Raw genomic sequence first — 20,529 nt, forward strand, 5'->3', positions numbered from 1 at the left:
TCGACGGCCTTCTGTGCGCCGTCGCCGTCGCAAAAAGAATCATGCCGATGCCCCGCGCCCGCCAGTTCAAAGACCTGTGCCGCTTGTCCTTGCTCCCCCCCCCCCCAACATCTTGCTCCAACGTCTGCTACTCAAACTCTCGGCTCAATAAACACATTCCGTTTCGTGCGTTACGTCATTGACTCATCGTTTCGATACACTATACCACGAAAATGGGCGTCCAAGACATCACAAATCCCTTGTTCAGGGACAAGTCCTCGGCGAGCGTCATCACGGCAGCCCTGTTGAGCTCTTCCGTGGTTGTGCTCGTTGTTGCCTTCTTCCGTTTCCTACGTTCCCGTTCATCGTCGCAGAGGTTCATCGCGGAAAACAATTGTAAACCAGCACCAGCATGGCCTCAGAAGGACCCCTTCTTCGCTCTGGACTTCATACTCGAGGGCTTCCGGCACTTCCGCCAGAAGACATACCTTGATCTCTGGAGAAAGTACTACGCCGATTTGGGCCCGACCTTCACCCTCCGGATGCGGGGCGTGCAATACGTCAACACGATCGACCCGGAAAACATCAAAACGATACTAGCATCGCGCTTCCATGACTACAGCCTGTCGGAACGGGTTGAGATCATGGGGCCGCTGCTGGGACGCGGCATCTTTGTGACGGACGGCGACGAGTGGGCGCACAGCCGCGCCCTCTTGCGCCCCAACTTTGCCAAGGACCACGTCGCCGACCTGGGCATGATTGACCGGCACTTTGGCGACCTGATGGCGCTGCTGCGCCCGCACGCGGCGGCCGGGTCCGCCGTTGACCTGCAGCCGCTCTTCATGCGGCTGACGCTGGACACGGCCACCGAGTTCCTCTTCAACAAGTCGACGCGCACGCTCTCGCTCGAGCACGCGCGGCCCGCCGAACACGCATTCGGGGACGCCTTCCAGCTCTCGCTCGACGAGATGGGCCTCGTACTCCGATTGGGGCCTTTCCGCTGGCTCCGCCGCCAGAGCCGCGAGATCACGGATGCGCATAAGTTGTGTCGTGCCTATGTGGACCGTTTCGTCGACGAGGCATGGGCGCTGAAGCAAGGGGGGAAGAAGACGGACAACAGGACCTACTTCCTCAAGGAGCTCGTCGAGAGCACCAACAACAAGGACAAGGTCCGCGACGAGCTCCTCAACATCCTGATCGCTGGTCGGGATACGGTGGCAAGCCTTCTCGGGAGTCTCTTGCGCGTTCTGTCTCAACGTCCCGAGATATGGGCCAAAGTGCGAGCCGAGGTCGCCCAGTTTGAAGGGAAACTGCCGCGCTACGATCAGCTGCGCAACCTCAAGTATGCAAAGTATTGCATCAACGAAGGTAAGAGCCGCCGGACCCGTTGCTTGCTGCATTACCTTGTAAACTTGCCCCTTGATGAGCACTGCTAACACCATCAAAGCCCTTCGTCTTTGGCCAGCCGTCCCACTAAACAGCCGCCTTGCCGTCCGCGAAACTGTGCTCCCACGCGGCGGCGGGCCCAACGGAGACGACCCCGTCTACGTGCCCAAGGGTGGTCTCGTCAACTACTCCGTGTATGCCATGCACCGGCGAACCGACTTCTTTGGCGCCGACGCCGGCGAGTTCCGGCCCGAGCGATGGGAAGGCCAGATTTACAGCTGGGTGAGTTGGAGTCAGGATTCTGCACGAGCATAAGTAGAGATGAAGTAACTGACAAGTCCAAACAAGCAATACCTCCCCTTCAATGGCGGGCCACGCATCTGCCTCGGCCAGCAGTACGCGCTGACCGAGATGCTCGTTGTGCTTGTCCGCTTTGCCCAAGAGTTCAGCCACATCGAGAGCAGGGACCCCACGCCGTGGCAGGAGGAATTGCACTTGACGGTACGGCCGGCTAACGGCGTGCTGGTTGCACTCACGCTTGCAAAGCCTGCTTAGAGGTTCCAACAATAATGAGTCTGGCTGAGGATACGTCCGGAGGGATAATTAGTGGGTTCTCAACGCAGGGGGACCGGCTATCCAATGTTTATTATATGATAATCATGATGATGCTTGAAGAGGCCCTTTCGACGATCCAGGCCCCGTCTTGCCTTGACAAAGCTTAGAACCTGATTGATCACCACCACTCAAGGGGAACAATTACTAGTTTGGATTTTGCTCAAGCGGGAAGGTCACATACTGGTCACAGAGTGAAATTTGCCTTTAGACAACAATGAGGCTGGCAAAATGGAGAGTGTCGGGGAGGATGTTCGTGAAAAGTGGGTGGGACAATTAAATGGGAGAGTATTTACAGTACAAATGAAAGATGTTGTATGAGTCTTTTCCCAAAGTTCCATTTTACAAGTACCGAATCATTGGGTGTCCTTGAAGACCTTTGGGGTATGTCTTATTAGACCCCCCCCCCCCTGATAATGAACAAAGAATTATGACTCTTCCACTATTATCGCAGACGGGATTAAAGATGAAACGCGTAGCCTCCCACGGAGTTGCTTACCTATGCTGCAGGCCCGGCCGCCTAACTGCCCGGTTACCTCCTTGGGTAGGTAACCAAGTGGGAGACTTCCAGTTATCTGGAAGTTACACTCATGTCAAGATGCGGCCTGGAGGAGACGATACAACTCGGATCCTGTCGCCTTGATACCTACCTACTTACCTACCTAGGTGCATGGTCCGGAAGCAGAAGGTGAAAAGCTTGTATCGGGGCCCCTCTAACTTGCTTGCTCTAAATTGCTCCGCACACCGAACACGCTGGAGGGACGGGGCAGTCGTGGTCGCTGTGTGATTCCTCTAAAATTAGGTAGGTAAGCAGCTTGTAGTATTAGACCCACAATCCTCATTTCCATAGACTGTGCGGCCGCAACTGATTGCACACCCACGCCAAACTTTGTGCATTCCTATAGTATAGAGCACCTAGGTGTGGAGTAGGGATTTTACTGTGGAATTGCCACAGCGCGGGGAAGCGTATGGTGGGTCTATGACAAGTTCCACATTGTAACACAAAATACCTACCCACGAGTGAATGATTAAATGAAATTAAACGTGTAGAAAGGGCGTCCAGTGATCATAGTCGACACACCATGGATGGGGGTGGTTTCAAGGTAGCATTGGTAATAAAACTCTTACAAAACAAGCAGGTAAAAGGGGAGCTAGTTTTGTGAGAACCAACTAAAGACCCGATGTCAATCAAATAATTGGTGACAATCACAAAACAGAAGCTATCTTGGTATTGTTCAAGTTGAAGTTGTCAACCCCAGCCTCCGCCTCAACCATATCCCAGACCTTGTCAATCCTTTTTACCACATTTCCCGACAGCGGACCTTTCCCAAGCGCAACAAGAGTCTGGCGCAGTTGCTCCAGCGTCCTCGCCCCGATGACCATCCCATCTCCCCTCCCGGCCTGCAGCGCGCTATGGTATGCCACCCACCGGTAGGCCAACTCGGCCTTTGGAATCCCGCTTTCCGTGCTGATCCTATCCCAGTAGTCCAACGCCGCGAGGAACGCGGGCTTCTTGTACAATGTCACATACAGCCCACCGATGGGGTTGCTCGGATCGAACCGGCCCACGGGGCCATCATCAAAGTCCCTCGGGGATTTGGTCAAAAACCCACCGGCAAGTGGGGAGTACGCGTTGAAAGACATGCCGTGCTTCCGCAGCACGGGGAAGAGGTGGGCCTCCTGCTTCCGGGCGATGAGCGAGTAGTTGCCCTGGTAGACCGTGGGCAGCACGAAACCCCTGGCTTTGGCGATGCGGACCACTTCCTCGACTTCGATTGGTAGGAAGTTGGAGAGGCCGAAGCGCTTGAAACCGCCTTGGAGGAACAGCTCGTTGATTCCATCGAGGGTTTCCTCGAACGGGGTGTTGCGATCGGGGGCGTGGAGGTAATAAACATCTACCTGGAGGGGAGGGGGGTTCTATCAGTCCCTCGTCGGTGTGGCAAGTGGCACCTGCACCCACCCCGTCTTACTTGGTCTGTTTGCAGCATGTGGAAACTCGTCTTGGCCACTGATAAAATGTTGTCCTTGGTAGCAGAGGTGTTGTTGCCAAAGCCGCCAGGATGTTTGGTGTCGATGGAGAATCTGGCTGTGGCGCCTCTTCTCCCGAGAAGCTCCTCGCTGGACCCGTAGATGCGCGCCGTGTCGATTTTGTTAACGCCAAATTCTTCGAGCAAGTCGAGGACTTTGGGGCCGTCAACTTTACGTCGCCAACTCCCTCCTCCGGCCCCGTAAATGATGTTGATGCACGACATGACGACAGAGGAGGGTTGTTGATGGTCTTGATTCGCCGCTCAGAGATCATGCACGCGGAGTGACGAGCAACGTGAGGAAGTGTCAGAATAAGTGGTGGTGGAACCATGTGTTGCATTATTGTTTTTTGGGGGTTTCTGTTACGGCACAGACTGCCAAGACCTCTCAATGGCTTGTGGGGGCTTACATAAGCCAAGTCACGTTACTAGCTGGTTTGCGTGTGACGACCACCCCGCGCACAAAACCACCAATTCGGTCACTGCATTCTAGTTTAGTTCCCCACCAACAATACAACACAACTCGGTAGTAATTGCCGCAGTATTTCTCTTTTATTTACACCGTACCGTGACAGTTTCCATGTTATATCTACTCAGCAAGCTTGGAGACTAGAGTCACAATAGCGTAGAGCCGCATTCTAATGATTGGAAAAGTCGAGAGGGGAGCTCATCTGGATGAAGCTCTGCTGGCGATGGCAAAAGGGAGCTATGCGGCACTGAGCAAGACCAAAGTGTTTTCTGCGACTCTGAGCGGGACCAACGGGTCTTGGACCAACGGGTCTTGGACCAACGGGTCTTGTGCGACTCTGAGCGTAACCAACGGGTCTTGTGCGATTCTGCATGATTCAATAGGCTCTGTAAGCGGTTTTGGTGCTGCTTATCAAGACTCTTCAGGGGCCGTTAGGTGCGGAGCCCGTTATCGAATATTAACAATAACAGTGCACACCGCCTGTTCAAAGCAGTAAGGGGTGATTCGCGCGTCGAGATCAAAAGTTTCATCCCCGGTTTGAGCCAGGCAGATGGAGCGGACTGCAGTATTCATTGGGACGTAGGCTGGGTCTGGAACCTTTTGGTCCAACGACCAAATGAAGTGCTAACCGCCTTCCTAATTGACACTTCATTTTCCTCCAATCGCTGGAAGTTCTGGAGACCTTGCAATGATGGCAAGATTACGACTGCCACATTACACTATAGGGGGGATGGCGACCGGCGCCCCTGAAACTCTTAGAGGTTTGAGATTCCATAGGGTACATGATCTAAAAAAAAGTAGTGAACGTTTTCTTTTGGTAATATGGGATTCAGTATAAGCACACACTGTTTCCTGAGGATGGCTCGTGGGCCTTACCAAACAACATTGAAGATGAACAATGCTTCATTTAGTAGTCTAGCCAATAAGACTCTGTACCAGTTGTCCAACTCAGCCAAGACTGACCGCATGGCCTTTCATGAGTCAAGAGATTCGATGCCACACGTGTAGAGTAGATGCTACAACACTTGCTGCAAGGCTGGGGGCTAGGCAACCTTTCGTGGTATCAATGTTTCTTGCCTTCGGTAAGCAGTTACTCTATCACTTGACACCCATATGTACTGCCGAGGCCATAGACAACAATATGGAAGGACATGATTAGTGTAGGTACGGAATACCCTCGCCACCAATGCAACCTAGATGAGGCCCCGGCAGCTAGTCGAGAACGTATCGAGAAACCGATGCAGAAGCTTTGTGCAGCAGCCTTTAGCGTACTAATTATGTTCCTGCAATGACAAAGCGACGCTCGAGTCCGATGTCCGAGGTAGGGTTAAATGCAATCCTGGTCCAGCTAGGAAAGCTTTGCTGAGATCCCGGCCGATCAGATTACTGGATTTACCCCGCGTGTTACCCTTCGGACGGCACAGTCGCTCCTTCAATGGCACAGTCGCTCCTTTCAGTACGAACAAATAGGTCCAAAAACATATAAGCCACTCTTCCCGCTACAACAACCTAGAACCTTCGCTACCTACTTATCCGTTCCGTTAGAATCGACTCCCAGCGCGTGGCTACTTACCTTGATGTCATAATCCTGGACCCTATTTTGTCTCACCACTCTTCATGCAGGCGGCACAGCCAGCATCAGCAGCCCAGCTCTGTCAGCCGCTCAGTAACGCCGACAGCATGCAGCCCTCCCGGCTAACACCAGGTGCTGTGTCACCTTCGCCGGCACCAGGATGGCAAAGGCAGCCGCCACAGTCTCTGGAGATGCGCATAAACCCGTCCTGGCGACGATCGGCCTGCGACCGCTGTCGCACGCAGAAGTTAAGGTGCGTGCGCGCCAAGGAAAACGACACCTCGAGGCCCTGCACACGGTGCCTGCGCATCCGATGTCCGTGTTTCACCAGCTCAGCCAAGCCTCCCGGGAGAGGTTCTGGCAGACTACCTCCGGCGCCAGCGCCGTCTGCGTCCTCGACTGAGGTAGGGTCGGATGCGGCACCCCCGGCGAACACATCGACATCCGACAGGAGGAAAGCGACAGTGACCCGGCGCCGGGCGAGCGGGGATGTCTCGCTTGAGCCGGAACAGACCTCGCCCGTGTCAATGGGGATGGGAATGGGGTGGCCCTTTAACCAGGACGAAGACCAAAATGAAGAGGCTGGAGTCTTTGACGATGGCGGCATGTTTATGCTGACGCCATCCGAGCAGTACCAGCCCATCGACTTCTTCGACTTTCTAGTCGACAAGGGTTCGAGTGGATTCGATTCCGTCGCCAGCGTTCCCCTAGACGTCCACATGAGCCCCCGGGCAGCTTCACTATCCCGCTTCCGCCCCGTCACGCAAGCCCTGCCGCCCATTCCAACCTTCAACTCCACCTCGTCGCCGTCCGAGTTCCATTTTCAAGGGGAGCTAGACGACGAGCCCGAAGGTGCTGTTGATATTTCGGTTGATGAAGATCAAGCTTGCATGCCCTCTCAGACCCCGAACCCGGCGGTTCAACATTCCCCGGGAGTTTTGCTTGCGCGGCTCCTCGAATCCCTGTCGGTACAGCTGGTCCGGCTCAATACGGAACCCTGGGACCTAGGAGTGCTAAGCGTGACAGGCTCGATCGCGAACTCGGGCGAACTCAATCTACTTGAAACGGAGGCGCTCGCTAACGATGAACACACCTTCAATCCGCTGTTTTCCATCCTCGTCAGCACGGAGAACTTACTCGATATTTGCAAAATGTTCATGGCACCCGAGAGCAGTGGAGGGTCCGACGAAGCCTCCACGGCGACATCAGTGGCCGCAAGTTCAGCAAGCCGCTCGGGGTCGAAGAGACGGGTGCTCTCCATGCACGAGGCAAACGAGAGCCGTAGCATCCAAAGCGCAGCCAAGCGAACGTGGAGGCCGAACAGTGCCATATCGTCGCTTCCATTCCCCTTCTCTCCCCCCTGCTCCTCCTCCTCCTCGTCTTCGGGCTCAAACAGAAGGAAGTCATGGCCTACCTCCTCCTCCGTACCGGGGATGCCGACCGGCCAGACGACCATCACCGCCGCCCAACTGCTGACCGTGGTCTCGTGCTATCTTCAAGTGGTCACCATCTACAACGACATATTCTCACACCTCCTCTTCAAGCTCGCCTTGCCACCACCGTCACCGTCGCCTTCTACACAGCCCCTGGGGACCAATAATACTGGCCCCATCCCCGCCGGGACAAACGTGACACCCACATCGCGGCAGCAGCGACACTCACACAACCATTACACACAACAGGCCCAGTCCGCCACTCATGGTCGTGCGCCAATGGTGCACAGCCTGGTCCTGGCGGGGTACTCGGTGCTGTTGAACTCAGGACTGCGGATGCGGCTGTTGGTGGAGGTGGTGGAGCATCAGTTCGAGCAGATTGAGCGCGCGCTGGGCCTGCCCGGCCAGTACTGCGTGTCCGCAAGTCACCACCAGCAGGCTCAGCAACAGCACAGGGACATTGGTGGAGGAGGGCAGGGGCTCCTCGCCGGGCGGGAGGTGGCGACACTGCTAGAAGCCGTCATGGAAGGTGCCGATGCCGATGCTGACGGAAATGCCAACGCTGGCCGTGACAGCATGGGAGTCGTCGCGTCGCTGCGGGAAAGCCTTGGGAAAGCGCAGCGAGTGCGGAGCCGGGGGGACTAAGGGGGTTAAACAGACACAAGGGAACTATAGACGAGTACGAATTCTTCTTACTTGCAACAAGAAATAAGGTGAAATAAAAACCAAGAGCCCGAGCGGCTGAGTTTCCAGGATAGATATTGGAAACATAAGCACTATTAAATACAACGAATATTTACAATAAAAGTCATTAAATTTGTTAAAATAAGCCCTAGGCCAATTATAAAACCACATTTAACAAGTACACCATGCAACGGTAAAAAGGTGAAAAAGGGCTATTTATAAGGGCAGTAATCGTGACTTCGTAAAAAGTACCCTATTTTTTACTTTGTTTTCCACAGTTTCAAACCTTAAAGACGATTATTAGAAAGTCGCTGATAGGGAAAATCCCTTGTTAAAATAAGTAGTGACTTTATAAGATTTACCGTGGAAACCAATACATACACCGAGCTAAGAAAACAGCGCTGAGGTACCTTGGCCAGGGCTAGCGACTCCCTACCGTAATAACCACCTAATATAGTGTTACGCCCCAAGCATAATAACCCCGTGAAGGAACCACTGGGTGGTTCCCGAGGTGCTGGGACACCTCAGCCAATCATTGGGCCAGGGATGGGAAGACCCACAAAGTCCCCATGTGACCAATCAGGAGGTGCTCAGTCTGATCAGTGGCCAAGACCACTGAGCACACTGAGCACATCGATCATGAAAGATTGCTCAGTCTGCTCAGCCGCCAAGACCACTGAGCACACTGAGCAAGGTACAAAGATACTTCAGAAACATATGTAGATAGCTGCACATAAATAGGAGGGAGCGCCCAGCGCTCTCCGTGTCGAGGAATCTGATTCCTCACGCAAGCAATCAAGTTCATTTGTCTACAATCTACTCTCAAGTAGTTCTTTGTAGAACGACCTGTTGTTGACAGTGAACCCCTTGTCTGAGACGCTTGTCACAACCTTCGATTTCCTGTCATATTCACCTCTGGCGTACTGCCTTGCAGTCTGTATCCATTCCCGGTGCAGGTTGTAACATATAGGCATACATCATTGAATATCCACACTCGATTCACGACGAAAAGAAAGATGAAAATAAGGATATTACTACGAGTATTATTTAAATATATTTTGTTTCGGTTTCATTTGCTTGATCGTTAACCTTAGTGATATTTTCGACTTTCACCTTTGGATCCCTATTTTGAGAATAATTGAACTAGCGTTAGAGTGTAATGTGGCAATGAATCAACGTTTAAACATCAACTCGTGCTCGGCCGCAGCTCAACATTATTATTTACACGGGTGCACCAGCTCTAGCCATGCCCTAATCTTTTAGCTAAGCCAAATACCTAGATGTTGGTAGCTATGAGGTACAGTGTAACCTGATAAAGCCACACGGCCTGCGCTGTTTTCCACCGTCCACAATTATTTGTCAAGCCACGCGGCTACGCCGCATAGAGCGGCGAGCGTCTGATGATGTCTGCGGCCCGCTCTGCGACGGCGTACAGCGTGGCGACGGGGTGCCCGCTGAAGTGGAGCGGGATGACGGACATGTCGACGACGCGCACGTTGGCCGTCCCGTACACCCTCAGTTCTGGGTCCACCACACCACCAAGGTCCCTGGACATCATGGCCGCCGTTCCAACGATGTGGTGGTCGACATCCACTGTGTTTGGATGTTTCCAAAGAGTTAGCTAGCCGCTATTTTTTCCCGTTGTTGGCTGTGGGGGGTTAGGTGAGCTCACAGGTGGTTTTGATAAACTCTCTCCACTGGGCGTCAGTCGCGTTCTCTGGCAGGATGTCCAGGCTCGGGCGGATGCGCTCCGACACAAGCGGGCCTAGTGCATCCGTCTTCCCCAGCCGCGCGGCCAACTTGGCGGCCTGGGTCTGGGCCGTGATGTCAAAATCGACGAGGTTGAACCGTGGGTCGATCCTAGGCTCGTTGATCTTGGACACGTCCGCCGAGGCGAGGTGGACACTGCCGCGCGAGAAGGGGAACAGTGTCCAGTGCTGCGACATCAACATGCCGTTGCCAAAAGCCGTGGTGACAAACTCAACCAGCGTCGTCGCACCCTCCGAGTCCCCAAACACTAGGTCGTGCTGCGCCCGCAGAACCGCCTCGACGGCGCTCCTGTTCAGCAGTGCGCCGGCGTCACCCGATGCCGAGACAATCAGGTCGGCCCAGCGCGGCAGCTCGTTGCGGGTACTGTTGGCAATGTCGGCGAGGTCGCTGCCGAATACGTCGGCCGGGCTGGCCCAGGTCTGCGAGACGACGGCGCCCGTGGCGTTTGCCGTGGTGTTGTAGAAGACGATATTGTTTCCCTGGTCCTGGAAATTCTCACCGACCCCTGGAAGACTGACTACAACGGGTATTCCGAGTCTTTTTAAGATTCTACGTCTCGTTAGTTTTATCAAAGTGTTTTCCGTGTCTTGCCCGCCGAGGTGGAGGCTGTGGAATGTTTCACCCACCCTTGATTCCCAACCCCCGAGCTTTCCAAGACAAGCGGGGTTCTGAGTGACCCCGCCGAAAGGATGACCTCCTTGGTGGCGGAGAGGACGACGGCCTGTCCATCCTCATCCAAGTACTCGACGCCTGTGGCGGTATTTGCTTTCTTAGAGCAGGGTTTGTTGTTCTTCCTCCAGACCAGACGCCGAGCCGTGCCCTTGATAATTTTCAGGTTCGGCCTATCCTCAACGGGGTACCAGTATGCCCGAGCCGAGTCACAACGGATGGACGGCGACCCTGGCTCGAGGGTAAGCGGGTTTGCCGATACACCGCGGTTTTTGCCGCGACCCGTGTCGACGTTTGGCAGAAGCCCGAGCTCCTCCCACGCGTCTTGCACCGCCGGCGTGAGGGTCATGTTGCCCAAGGCGCTCCCGTAGCCCGTGTGGATGGGGCCCGAGTAGCCGTGCACGGCTGCGTCAAAAGTCACGCCCGACGCCTGCAGCCCCGGGCCGGGGAAGGTGAAGTTCTCGGCCCCCATGGAGTAAGGGTACAGGCTGGCCCAGTTCCAGCCCGGGTTGCCGAGCCTCTCCCAGGCGTCTAGGTCGGCCTGGTTGCTACGGACGTACGCCATGCCTGGCCGTCGGGACAGATGTCTGTTAGATCACTGTGCTTAGCACAGAAGGTGTGCAGGTACAGGTGATTCCATACCATTGATGGCGCTGGTTCCCCCGATCGCCTTGCCTTGGTGATAAGTCAACGGCGTGTTGTTTACACCGGGCTGGGGTACGGTTTGGTAAGCCCAGTCGATTGGCGTGTTGTACGCCGCCATGGTGATGTAGCCGCTAGCGAGGGTGACGTTGGGGTTGTTTCGCTCGTCGCCGCCGGCCTCGATGACCGCGACGCGCACAGTCGGTGTCTCTGAGAGCCGGTTTGCGACCACGAGTCCGGCGGTGCCGCCGCCAACAATGACATAGTCGAAGACTTCGGCCCTTGTTGCGGCGATTGCGAAGCAGCAGCTTATCTGGAGAAAGACAAGAACTTTCTCATGGGGTTTCATTGTTCGTCAGAATGGACCTGGAGCCCCCTCTCAGTCGTCCGCAGGCTTGTCGAGTTAAGGTAACGTGGAAGAAGTTGATTGTCAGTGGCTTGAGGTCGGCTGTTCGTAACGTTCTCATTACCCAAGAAGGAACGCTACCCCATATATGTTGTAAAATAGAAATTGCATTTTATGATGCATGCGCATGGAGAAGAGGTCATCGCGTGCATTTAGACCATGTCATGTGCGACGCGCTTGGAATAGTAGGCAGATCTGAGTTTGTGGGTCAAGGGCGCAAGGGGAGCTGGAGAAGCACGCGACCTTGCGACAGAAGCAAGCGGCCTACAAGGCAGAAAACAGGAAGGAGCCTAACGGCGATGTTCGCAAGAAGCGCCCCCTGCCGGGTTGTAGTCTGGCCAGAATCCTACAGACCGCTCCGAGAAGGCTCATCTCCCGAAAGTCCGCTCCGAGGACACCGAAGTCTCTATAAACCGTTCCGGCCAAGCCACTAAGGTTGTCCTTTACCCCGACATATCCTCCAGCTTTCCGATTAGACGCCCAGCAGTGGCAGCTAGCGGTGGCAAGCTCGCCGCAGAGTGCTCAAGTCCAAAAGAGAGAGCATGCACTCCAATTCAGAATGTGTTCCGTTCGGAACACACAGAGCCTCAAGTTACCTCGTCAAAACAGTTTGCTGATCAATCCTTTTTGCAATCCAGACTTCCGGGTATAAGAGCTAATTGTCATCCCCGGACAGTGGTATTGCATGGGCTAGGGACGGAATAGATCGTGGCCCTCAATTACACACAACAGGGATGATCTAGGTACATCACCCTGATGGCCAATTGGCCATAGCAGATTGTACCTGCTACTTCCCGCGGTTGTACATACTGCATTCATGCGGCACAACTCTTTGGCCCGTTTTGCCTCGGCTGGGTGCTACGGTAGGAAGGTCACTCCTCAAATGGTGCATACGGACGGTAGCACCGTATTATGCTCCGATCCTTGAGAAAAGAACCAACTTCCGGCGCGCTGCCTGTATTTTCTTGAAAGATGTCGCAACTGTATATACTCAGCCGATATTTTATGGATCCCAATCCCACTTAACAGGTGTGGTCCTTGGTCTATTCCCTAGTGGGCATCTTGTAGATTGTACTTTCTGCTTTCTGCGGTCGTCCTACACGCACACGGCACATTTTTTCCCCCGTTCATTCCAGGTCCGATCCTCACGAGAGAGAATTAACTGCCGGGGGCTGCCATCAGTTTCCTCCCGAGGAGCTTCCCCGCCGGTTACAGGTCAGGTTTGGCTTGTAGCAGCTCAAATAGCACAATGACCTGAGGCATCGTTTTTCACACTCTCTCACCACTCAGATAATATCGAACTTGGCGGCCATGGCAACTCAGACACCTGATCGAAAATCGGATTTGGACAGGGACCCTGCTATCGCTGCAGCAACCACTGCATCGACATCCAGCATGGCGCCCCCGGTCAGTGTCTCAAGGGACGATAACGATACCGAGAACAGCAGCGACGGGAATGGTAACAACAGCAAGACAGGTGGGGCCAAGGACAAGGCCGATAGTGGCGTTACCGACTTCAAGCCCTCACCCCGTTTCTGGGCCATCCTCATCACGTGCGCTATCATAGCCCTCCTCAGCGCACTGGAGAACACCGTCATCACCACGGCGCTGCCTCATATCGTCACCGAGCTGGAGATAGGCGAGAACTACGTCTGGATCACCAATGTCTTCTTCCTCACAGGGTATGTCTTGCAATCAAGGTAGAGTCAGATGAACAAGCCCCGCTAACCTTTTGTTTGGAAAAGTGCCGCCGTCCAGCCCCTCTTTGGCCAGCTGGCCAACATCTACGGCCGTAGATGGGTCACCATGGCCATTGTTGCCTTCTTCACACTCGGCAGTGGCATCAGCGGCGGCGCCACCAACGGCGCCATGCTCATCGCCGGCCGCGCCGTCCAGGGCATCGGCTCGGGAGGCCTTTACATCATCATCGACATTATCATATCCGACCTGGTGCCGCTGCGCGTGCGAGGCAACTACATGTCTGTCGTGCTGCTCACCTACACGTTTGGCATGGGAATCGGACCCTGGGTCGGCGGAATCATTACAGAGAGGACCACTTGGCGCTGGGTCTTTTACCTGACACTTCCGGTTAGTTACTTAATTAATCATGCTAATAATGCCCTCATACCTCCACGAGACTAAGCTCCGTCATTGGTGCTGACCACGGTTCGCTTTATTTCTCTAGATTGGCGGCGCGTCGATGGTTATGATCTTCCTCTTCGTCCGAACCGCGTACAACCGCAGTGAGTCGCACCTTCAGAAGCTAGCACGCATCGACTACACGGGCAACGTAATCCTGATGGCTTCCACCGTTGCCATTCTGTACGCAACCACATATGGCGGCACGACCCACCCGTGGTCATCGGGTCATATCCTGTCCCCGCTTCTGATCGGATTCGCGGGCTTCGTCCTGTTCGGCTTCTACGAGACCAAGGCCAAGGAGCCAGTGGTGCCCCCGAATCTGTTCAAGAACCGCACCGTCGTCATCATCTTCATCGCCACCTTCCTCAACTCGATGGCCCTGTACTGGAACCTCTTCTTCCTGCCCGTCTACTTCCAGGCTGTGCTTGGCGCGTCGGCGGCCCAGGCGGGCGTCGATATCCTTCCGGCCATCCTCACCTCCCTGCCCTTCTCTATCATCTCGGTCCTGATGCTAGTACGCTGGGGCCAGTACAAGCCTCTGCATATTTTTGGCTTTGCCGTCTCCGTGATTGGCAACGGTCTCTTCACCCTCCTAGACCGCGAAACCACGACGGCAGAGTGGGCCATTTTCCAAATCATCAAGGCCATTGGCTCCGGCTTCGTGCTCAACACCCTCCTGCCCGCCGTCCAGGCGCAGACGCTCGAGCGCCACCAGGCCTCGACGACCTCGGCCTTTGCCTTTGTCCGCTCCTTTGGCAGCATCTGGGGCGTCGCCATCCCCGCCGCCATCTTCAACAATCGCTTCTCCCAGCTGGCCTGGCGCATCGAGGACCCGGCTGCACGCGACCTGTTCCAGGGCGGCAACCGGGCCTACGAGAACGCCTACGTCTCCTTCATCGGATCTTTTCCCAAGCCGACGCGGGACCAGATTGTTGGCGTCTATCAGGACGCGCTCAAGCTGCTGTGGCAGATCGCTATCGCGTTTGCGGCCGTCAACTTCCTTATTGTTTTGTTTGAGGAGCGGGTGCCGCTGAGGACTAAGCTTGAGACTGAGTACGGACTGGAGGAGGAGAAAAAGAAGGAGAGTCAGAAGGAGGCCGAGGGGGTTGCAGCTGTTGATGTGGAGAAGGAAGCCGCGGATACCGTTGTGGCAAACGAGCTTAAGACTGGCGATGTCGCCTGACCATGAGATGAACCTGGATTCTTTTGCAGATTTGAAAATACAAAGTGTTAGTGATCATTACTGGCGTCATTTTAACGTGTCCCATCATGGTTGTACATGTCACCAATGTAGGAAGTTCAAATTCCGAGGCAATGGTTGTACTAGGACTGGGAAATTCGATATTTGGGAGAGAAGGTGCAAAAAGATTCCCCAACAAGTTCAGAATGAGCGAAATCATGGATAATTAATATTGAGAATTTGAATGTATGATAAAGTTCACCCCAATATACGAGGCAGAAGATATTTAAAGACTGCTTGTTCTGTGAGATGAGACGTAAAAATACAACGGAGGTATTGACTGTTGCAAGGCACGACACCCAGTACAGCAACTTTCCGTTTTTCCTTTCTTTTTTTCTCCCATCTTTGCCCTCGATGAAAGGTAATGTACCTAGACTCGGGAGAGCACCAAGTTATTACAGCAACGACTTTACATATTGCACAAGGAAATTGCGACATTGTGTAAACACTTCGTTCATTTCACAGCCTAGACCTAATCATAATCTATCACGAACTCTTCGCAAAGGGCGACTGCTTCTCGTCTCGCCATCTCAAACCCAGCCCATGCCTCACAAACCCAACAAGTCTCAAGAATCCTGCGGGATCCTAACCACTAGCTTCTCCCCACTAACCTTGGCCCCACGGAGCATGTCCAGCCCCTTGAGAATCCCATCCCATCCGCCCTTGAGCTCCCTAACCGGATGCGGCACGACACGGCCATCATCAATAAGCGCCTGCATCTCCGCCGCCGCCTCGACCCCCAGCTTGTAAGACTCGACGCGGGCAGGCCGCGTGTACGTCGACCCAGCGCCATAATCAACCGAGTACCCCGTCGTCTCAAAAGCCATAACAACACCCACCTTGACCGCCTTACGCCCCCCCGGCCAAGACGCGTCCAGCGCCTCGAGGCAGACATAGCGGCCGCCTCGGCGCGCAATAGCCCCCATGCACGCGGCGTAGGACTCGGCGTTGGTAATACAATCAAGCGCGTGGCGTATCTGGATACCGTTTCCAGTAGCCTGGCGCGCGTCCTCGACAACCGAAGCAGATAAGTACGATGCGGTGCCGGCGGCGCCGTATCGTCTAGCCAGCGATGCGGATGCGGGCGACGTAATGGCGATGGGCCTGTACCCGGACGCCTTGAGCAGCTGCGAAGCCATCGTCCCCGACGCGGTGGCCCCTCCGTACACAAGCACGGGCTCCGACTCGACCCCGGTGACAGGTCGTGATGGTCTACCCTTCAACGCTAGCATATCCCCGCCCCACAGCGCGAGCGCCGCCGTCGTCCAACCTATGCCGCCTAGGACCGCGGCTTGCGCGTCGGTCCAGCTTGCTGGGACCCGCAGGGCTAGGCGCGCGTCCACGGTCGCAAACTGTGCGAAGGCACCGTCGAGCGGCCGTGCCGGGTTGTACGCGAAGAGGGACCCGCACACACGGTCACCCTCTCGGTAGTTGTGAGAGTCATCGGCTGGTGACGTAGCGATCACGATGCCGCAGTAGTCGCATCCCGCTGTGGCGCCGGGGTCCGGCATGTATGTCGGCATCTTGAAGTCGTTTGGGTTCAGGGCCGTTGTGAGGACGCGGATTAGGACGTGGCCTGCCGGCGGAGGTATGGTTGGCATGGGCACGGTGTTGGATACCGTTAGGGGCAGAGCCGCCGGCTTGGTGCTATCGATTTGGATGATGGCTGTTTGGGTGGCATGGCTGGCATCCGCCGCCGCCGCCGCTGGGTTGGCACTCGACGTTGTCATCTTTTTTCCCAGTCATACAAGTTATAACCGGTGGAAGCTTGAGAAGTGCTGGAATGGGTCTCGGAGATGGACTTGTTCAGTCTGTGTAGTGTCTGGACAGCATTTGGGTCAATTTTTTGTTCTTTCTTCGACCACCATTTCCAAGTCAGTGGTATGTGTACATCACAGAATTATTTTCCCAATGTACCTGAAGGCTCTGAAGCCTCGCCAGGGTGTCATTACCGGCTCCGCCTTCCTCCGACTCTTCGCCCCTTGCCATCCATGGACGTCAATGTGCCGCTCCGAGATGGTGGTCAACTGGAATCCTCCTTTGATGCATCCTTATGCTCCTCCTCCGACGGCAGCCGAGAATCAAGAGAAACGGTTGCCGTCTGGCCTTGCTCACTGAGGAGCTCAGTAGGTCCCATGCATCTATCGGAGGGTCCGTCCTTGCCGGGTGGACATCTATGTTCGGAGGGTTTTCTCCGTATTGAAGAAGTCGGTCAGGTCCCCGACCCTACCAACCTTCCGATGTTGAATTAGACTATACTCAATTGAGCAGGCATTACGGAGATACGAAGTGTTTTTGTCATGATACAATTGGACCAATCATATAGCAGGGTTTTGCAGATTCTAGCGTTGTGATTGAACAGTTTCGTAGAAATCTCCGAGCCCAGACTAGGGCGCGTTTGGAGCTCAAGGTGATCGCCGCTTAGATGAGCAAGCAGTGCAATCAACTGGGTCGAACAAAAGCGTGTGCAGATCTGTTAGCGCTCTGGCAAGTTTCTACACACCACACTTTTCGACCCAGTCGCCAATGCATCCAGAACGGCATTGCACACACACAATGAGGATCCCACAGAGCTGATCAATTACACTATTAAGTTATGCGTGATTGGTATGTGACATCCGAACCTGACAAAGCCTCACCGAATGACTTGCATTGTAACGCTGCATGAAACACTAAGAAGAGAAGCGATCGGCGCTCAATCCCGCCATACCCATTGGCTGAACCTCCAAGCTTTCAACGAATGCTATACTGGGGTACAAGGTACCTTGCGCTATGAGGCCCACTAGCTGAGAACGGCGCCCGAGAATGCGAGACAATGCGCTAATCTTCCATAAGCTACCTTCAATCAACTGCACTGTTCTTTTTCTCTACATCGCTTAGCACCCGGTCATCAGACGGTGGCCCAGTGTCAACGACTCGTTCACATTACTACGCTGTCTCCGATTCACACCTCTCCGAATAAATTGTATCTTTTGCAAACAAACCGTTTCACATGCAAAATGCATTTACCGAAGCCGTGTGCAAGTCTCAAGACAATAGTTGTTCACAGCGGTAAAGGTACTTTAATGTCCAGTCTTCCATACCTAGGCTACCTTAGTCATTACATATTACTCGGACAAGCGGACACATGTGAGATCAATGCTTCATTCCAGCTATGGTAGGATATTCTACCTTTGGAAAACTTATCCGAATCCTCCGATAGCCGCTTAATCTAATATCGGAAATCTTGGAATGCATCCACAACGTTGCCAGCCCCGGATCTCGGTCACAGGCTCACACCTCGACAAGCTTCTCCCCATTCTCCCTCCCACCCTCAGCAGCAGCCGCCTTAGCCACGTCCGACAGCTTGTACCGGATCCTGGGATGCGGGCGGACCCAGGTAGCGTACAGGCGGAGGTCGCGCTCCCAGTGGAACTCGTGGGGGTTCACGACCTCCCAGTCGAGCTTCCAGGCCATCTTGGCGAACAGAATGCGGGCCTGGCGGTAGCCCATGTTCTGGCCGATGCAGCTGCGGGTGCCCGCACTGAAGGGCCGGAAGCACTCGCGCACGTCCTTGGCGAAGGCCGGGTCGTAGTCCGAGTGCGTGGCGGGCAGCCAGCGCTCCGGGCAGAAGTCGTGCGGCTTGTGCCAGTAGCGCTCGCTGTGGAAGGCGGCGAAGATGGACGTCTGCACGCCGCACCCCTTGGGGACGTAGTGCCCGTCCACGGTGGCGCCGGGGGTGACGCGCGGCTGCCCAAAGGACCCGTTGGTGTGCAGGCGCAGCGACTCGTCGATGACGCCGCTCAGCCACGGCAGGTGGGTGAGCTCTTCGTCCTCGATGTCTTCGTATCTCTTGAATTTGCCCCTGATCTCGGCCGCGAACTTTCTGAACTTGTCCGGGTGCTGTGCGAGGAACAGGATGGCAGACCAGAACAGGTTCGTGTCTGGGTCCAGCCCGCCGATGAAGATGTGATTGGCCTGCGCCAGAATCCAGTCCATGTTGGTGTTGGGCATGGACTTGCCCTCCTGGATGAACGAGGTAAAATAGTCGCGCTGCTTGAAATCCTTGGCATTCTCCACGCGGTTGGCCACGATTTTCTTGTGCTTGCGAAGGAGCTTGACCAAGCTGCGCGGCAGGATGAGATAGACGAGTGGGTGGACGAAGGGCCCCAGGCGCTTGAAGGCCTGGTCCATTGTGACCCAGACGGTGACGGCGTTGAACCATCTAAGCAGGTCCGCGTCTTTCTCGTTCTCGATGTTCCCAAAGTCGTAGCCGTAGCCCAGGCTCCCGGCCAGGTCGCAGGCGATCCAGTCGCTCCACTAAACACCATTCAGTTGCGCTGCGTGGAGAGAGAGTAAAATTGATTGTTGAAGAGATGAAAACAACTCACGATGGTCAAGTCCATGCCCTCGGGCGTGTCGCCCTTCTGCGCCATCTTGTTGATGGCTTTATCGACCACCCCGTGCAGCACGGGATCCTGCTCTTTGAGGGCGCGTGGACTGAAAGCCGGAGCCATCCACTTGCGAATGGTGCGGTGCTTCTCGGGATCCGACTCGGCAGCGAGTCCGGTGTGTGGCCCTATTTTAAAGTAAAAGCTGGATTTTCTAAACGCGGGCTTTCCCTTGGTGCCGCTTAGAAGGATATCTAGGTGAAAGATAAGTACTCGTTAGGACTGGTGGGCCCAAGGATGGGAGACTGAGGAATGACTGACCATTCTGGGCCTGGACGGTGAAGAAGACAATCTCGTTTGGCGCGATGCGTACGACGTCGCCTGTGGGGTTATCTGCGTGTTAACGACAAGGTAATGAAGGAGCGAAGAGGATTGTGGGCAACTGCTGACCGTATTTCTTCAAGGCAGCTTCAATGGACCATGGGTAACGTCCCTTGAACCACTGATACATGTACCAAGTGTTGCTGAGTGCCGCCCATTTAGGGCCTGGGTACTTGGCATAGGGGTGGAAGTTGAGGAGGTAGATGGCGCGCACGATATGGTAGACAAGGTACTAGGTCGATGCAAGAGCGGCTGTTAGTTCTCCTTGGGGTTATTTGGACCCAACTTGAAGGAATGTACAAAAAACATACAAGCCCCGCGGAAAACTTGAGCCAACTAGTCAGGGGAACCTGCCCCAGGGCTTCCTTAAAGTCGGCGACAGAATTCATGGTTGTCATTGACGATGGCGAACCGACAAACGGCAGATTGACCCGCCAAGCTTCAGACATTGTTGAGAGTTCGTGGCAGTCCTCTTTTTGTCGTTGGAAATTTGAACTGTCTGGGCGTCAGATGAGGACGCCGATTGAACAACCTTATGCTTGATGGCGGCCTGCCACGCAGCTATCCTTTAGACAGAACCGCAAGAAAGCGACACTGCGACCCGCGGAGCCGTTTACCGTTGGTTCGTGATAGCTGCAGGGTCGGAGCGACCAGTCTTTGCGCAGCTTTAGGCGAGTGGCGAGTAACAAGGCAGTCCCAAACACAAAGAGGGCCGGGACGATCCTTCAAGTGTGCATAAACCCTCC

At 54.8% G+C, this 20,529-nt stretch overlaps 8 protein-coding genes across 8 annotated transcripts; 3 read left to right on the forward strand and 5 right to left on the reverse strand.

Moving 5' to 3' along the window:
• Window positions 1-212: 212 nt before the first annotated feature.
• Window positions 213-1,920, forward strand: PODANS_0_160 (uncharacterized protein; the record flags this gene model as incomplete). The annotated part of the gene is made up of 3 exons (XM_001904505.1): window positions 213-1,347; window positions 1,427-1,647; window positions 1,714-1,920. 3 exons carry the CDS (start codon window positions 213-215, stop codon window positions 1,918-1,920), a joined length of 1,563 nt encoding a protein of 520 aa, XP_001904540.1.
• A 1,263-nt stretch (window positions 1,921-3,183) lies between these two features.
• On the reverse strand, window positions 3,184-3,873 carry PODANS_0_170 (uncharacterized protein; the record flags this gene model as incomplete). The annotated part of the gene is made up of 1 exon (XM_001904506.1): window positions 3,184-3,873. A coding segment is annotated over one exon (690 nt), but the record flags the coding sequence as incomplete, so codon positions are not given.
• Window positions 3,874-6,090: 2,217 nt separating this feature from the next.
• Window positions 6,091-8,124, forward strand: PODANS_0_180 (uncharacterized protein; the record flags this gene model as incomplete). Its single annotated transcript, XM_001904507.1, has 1 exon — window positions 6,091-8,124. One exon carries the CDS (start codon window positions 6,091-6,093, stop codon window positions 8,122-8,124), a length of 2,034 nt encoding a protein of 677 aa, XP_001904542.1.
• Window positions 8,125-9,535: 1,411 nt separating this feature from the next.
• On the reverse strand, window positions 9,536-11,593 carry PODANS_0_190 (uncharacterized protein; the record flags this gene model as incomplete). Its single annotated transcript, XM_001904508.1, has 4 exons — window positions 9,536-9,756; window positions 9,836-10,482; window positions 10,560-11,169; window positions 11,245-11,593. The coding sequence occupies 4 exons, from the start codon at window positions 11,591-11,593 to the stop codon at window positions 9,536-9,538; spliced, it is 1,827 nt and encodes a 608-aa protein (XP_001904543.1).
• Window positions 11,594-12,961: 1,368 nt separating this feature from the next.
• On the forward strand, window positions 12,962-14,975 carry PODANS_0_200 (uncharacterized protein; the record flags this gene model as incomplete). Its single annotated transcript, XM_001904509.1, has 3 exons — window positions 12,962-13,350; window positions 13,396-13,738; window positions 13,836-14,975. The coding sequence occupies 3 exons, from the start codon at window positions 12,962-12,964 to the stop codon at window positions 14,973-14,975; spliced, it is 1,872 nt and encodes a 623-aa protein (XP_001904544.1).
• Window positions 14,976-15,598: 623 nt separating this feature from the next.
• Window positions 15,599-16,762, reverse strand: PODANS_0_210 (uncharacterized protein; the record flags this gene model as incomplete). The annotated part of the gene is made up of 1 exon (XM_001904510.1): window positions 15,599-16,762. The coding sequence occupies one exon, from the start codon at window positions 16,760-16,762 to the stop codon at window positions 15,599-15,601; it is 1,164 nt and encodes a 387-aa protein (XP_001904545.1).
• Window positions 16,763-18,305: 1,543 nt separating this feature from the next.
• Window positions 18,306-19,205, reverse strand: PODANS_0_220 (uncharacterized protein; the record flags this gene model as incomplete). Its single annotated transcript, XM_001904511.1, has 1 exon — window positions 18,306-19,205. The coding sequence occupies one exon, from the start codon at window positions 19,203-19,205 to the stop codon at window positions 18,306-18,308; it is 900 nt and encodes a 299-aa protein (XP_001904546.1).
• Window positions 19,206-19,616: 411 nt separating this feature from the next.
• Window positions 19,617-19,913, reverse strand: PODANS_0_230 (uncharacterized protein; the record flags this gene model as incomplete). The annotated part of the gene is made up of 2 exons (XM_001904512.1): window positions 19,617-19,783; window positions 19,853-19,913. The coding sequence occupies 2 exons, from the start codon at window positions 19,911-19,913 to the stop codon at window positions 19,617-19,619; spliced, it is 228 nt and encodes a 75-aa protein (XP_001904547.1).
• Between the last annotated feature and the right edge of the window lie 616 nt (window positions 19,914-20,529).

Source organism: Podospora anserina, chromosome 6, assembly GCF_000226545.1.
Source record: "Podospora anserina S mat+ genomic DNA chromosome 6, supercontig 3".
Taxonomy (NCBI): domain Eukaryota; kingdom Fungi; phylum Ascomycota; class Sordariomycetes; order Sordariales; family Podosporaceae; genus Podospora; species Podospora anserina.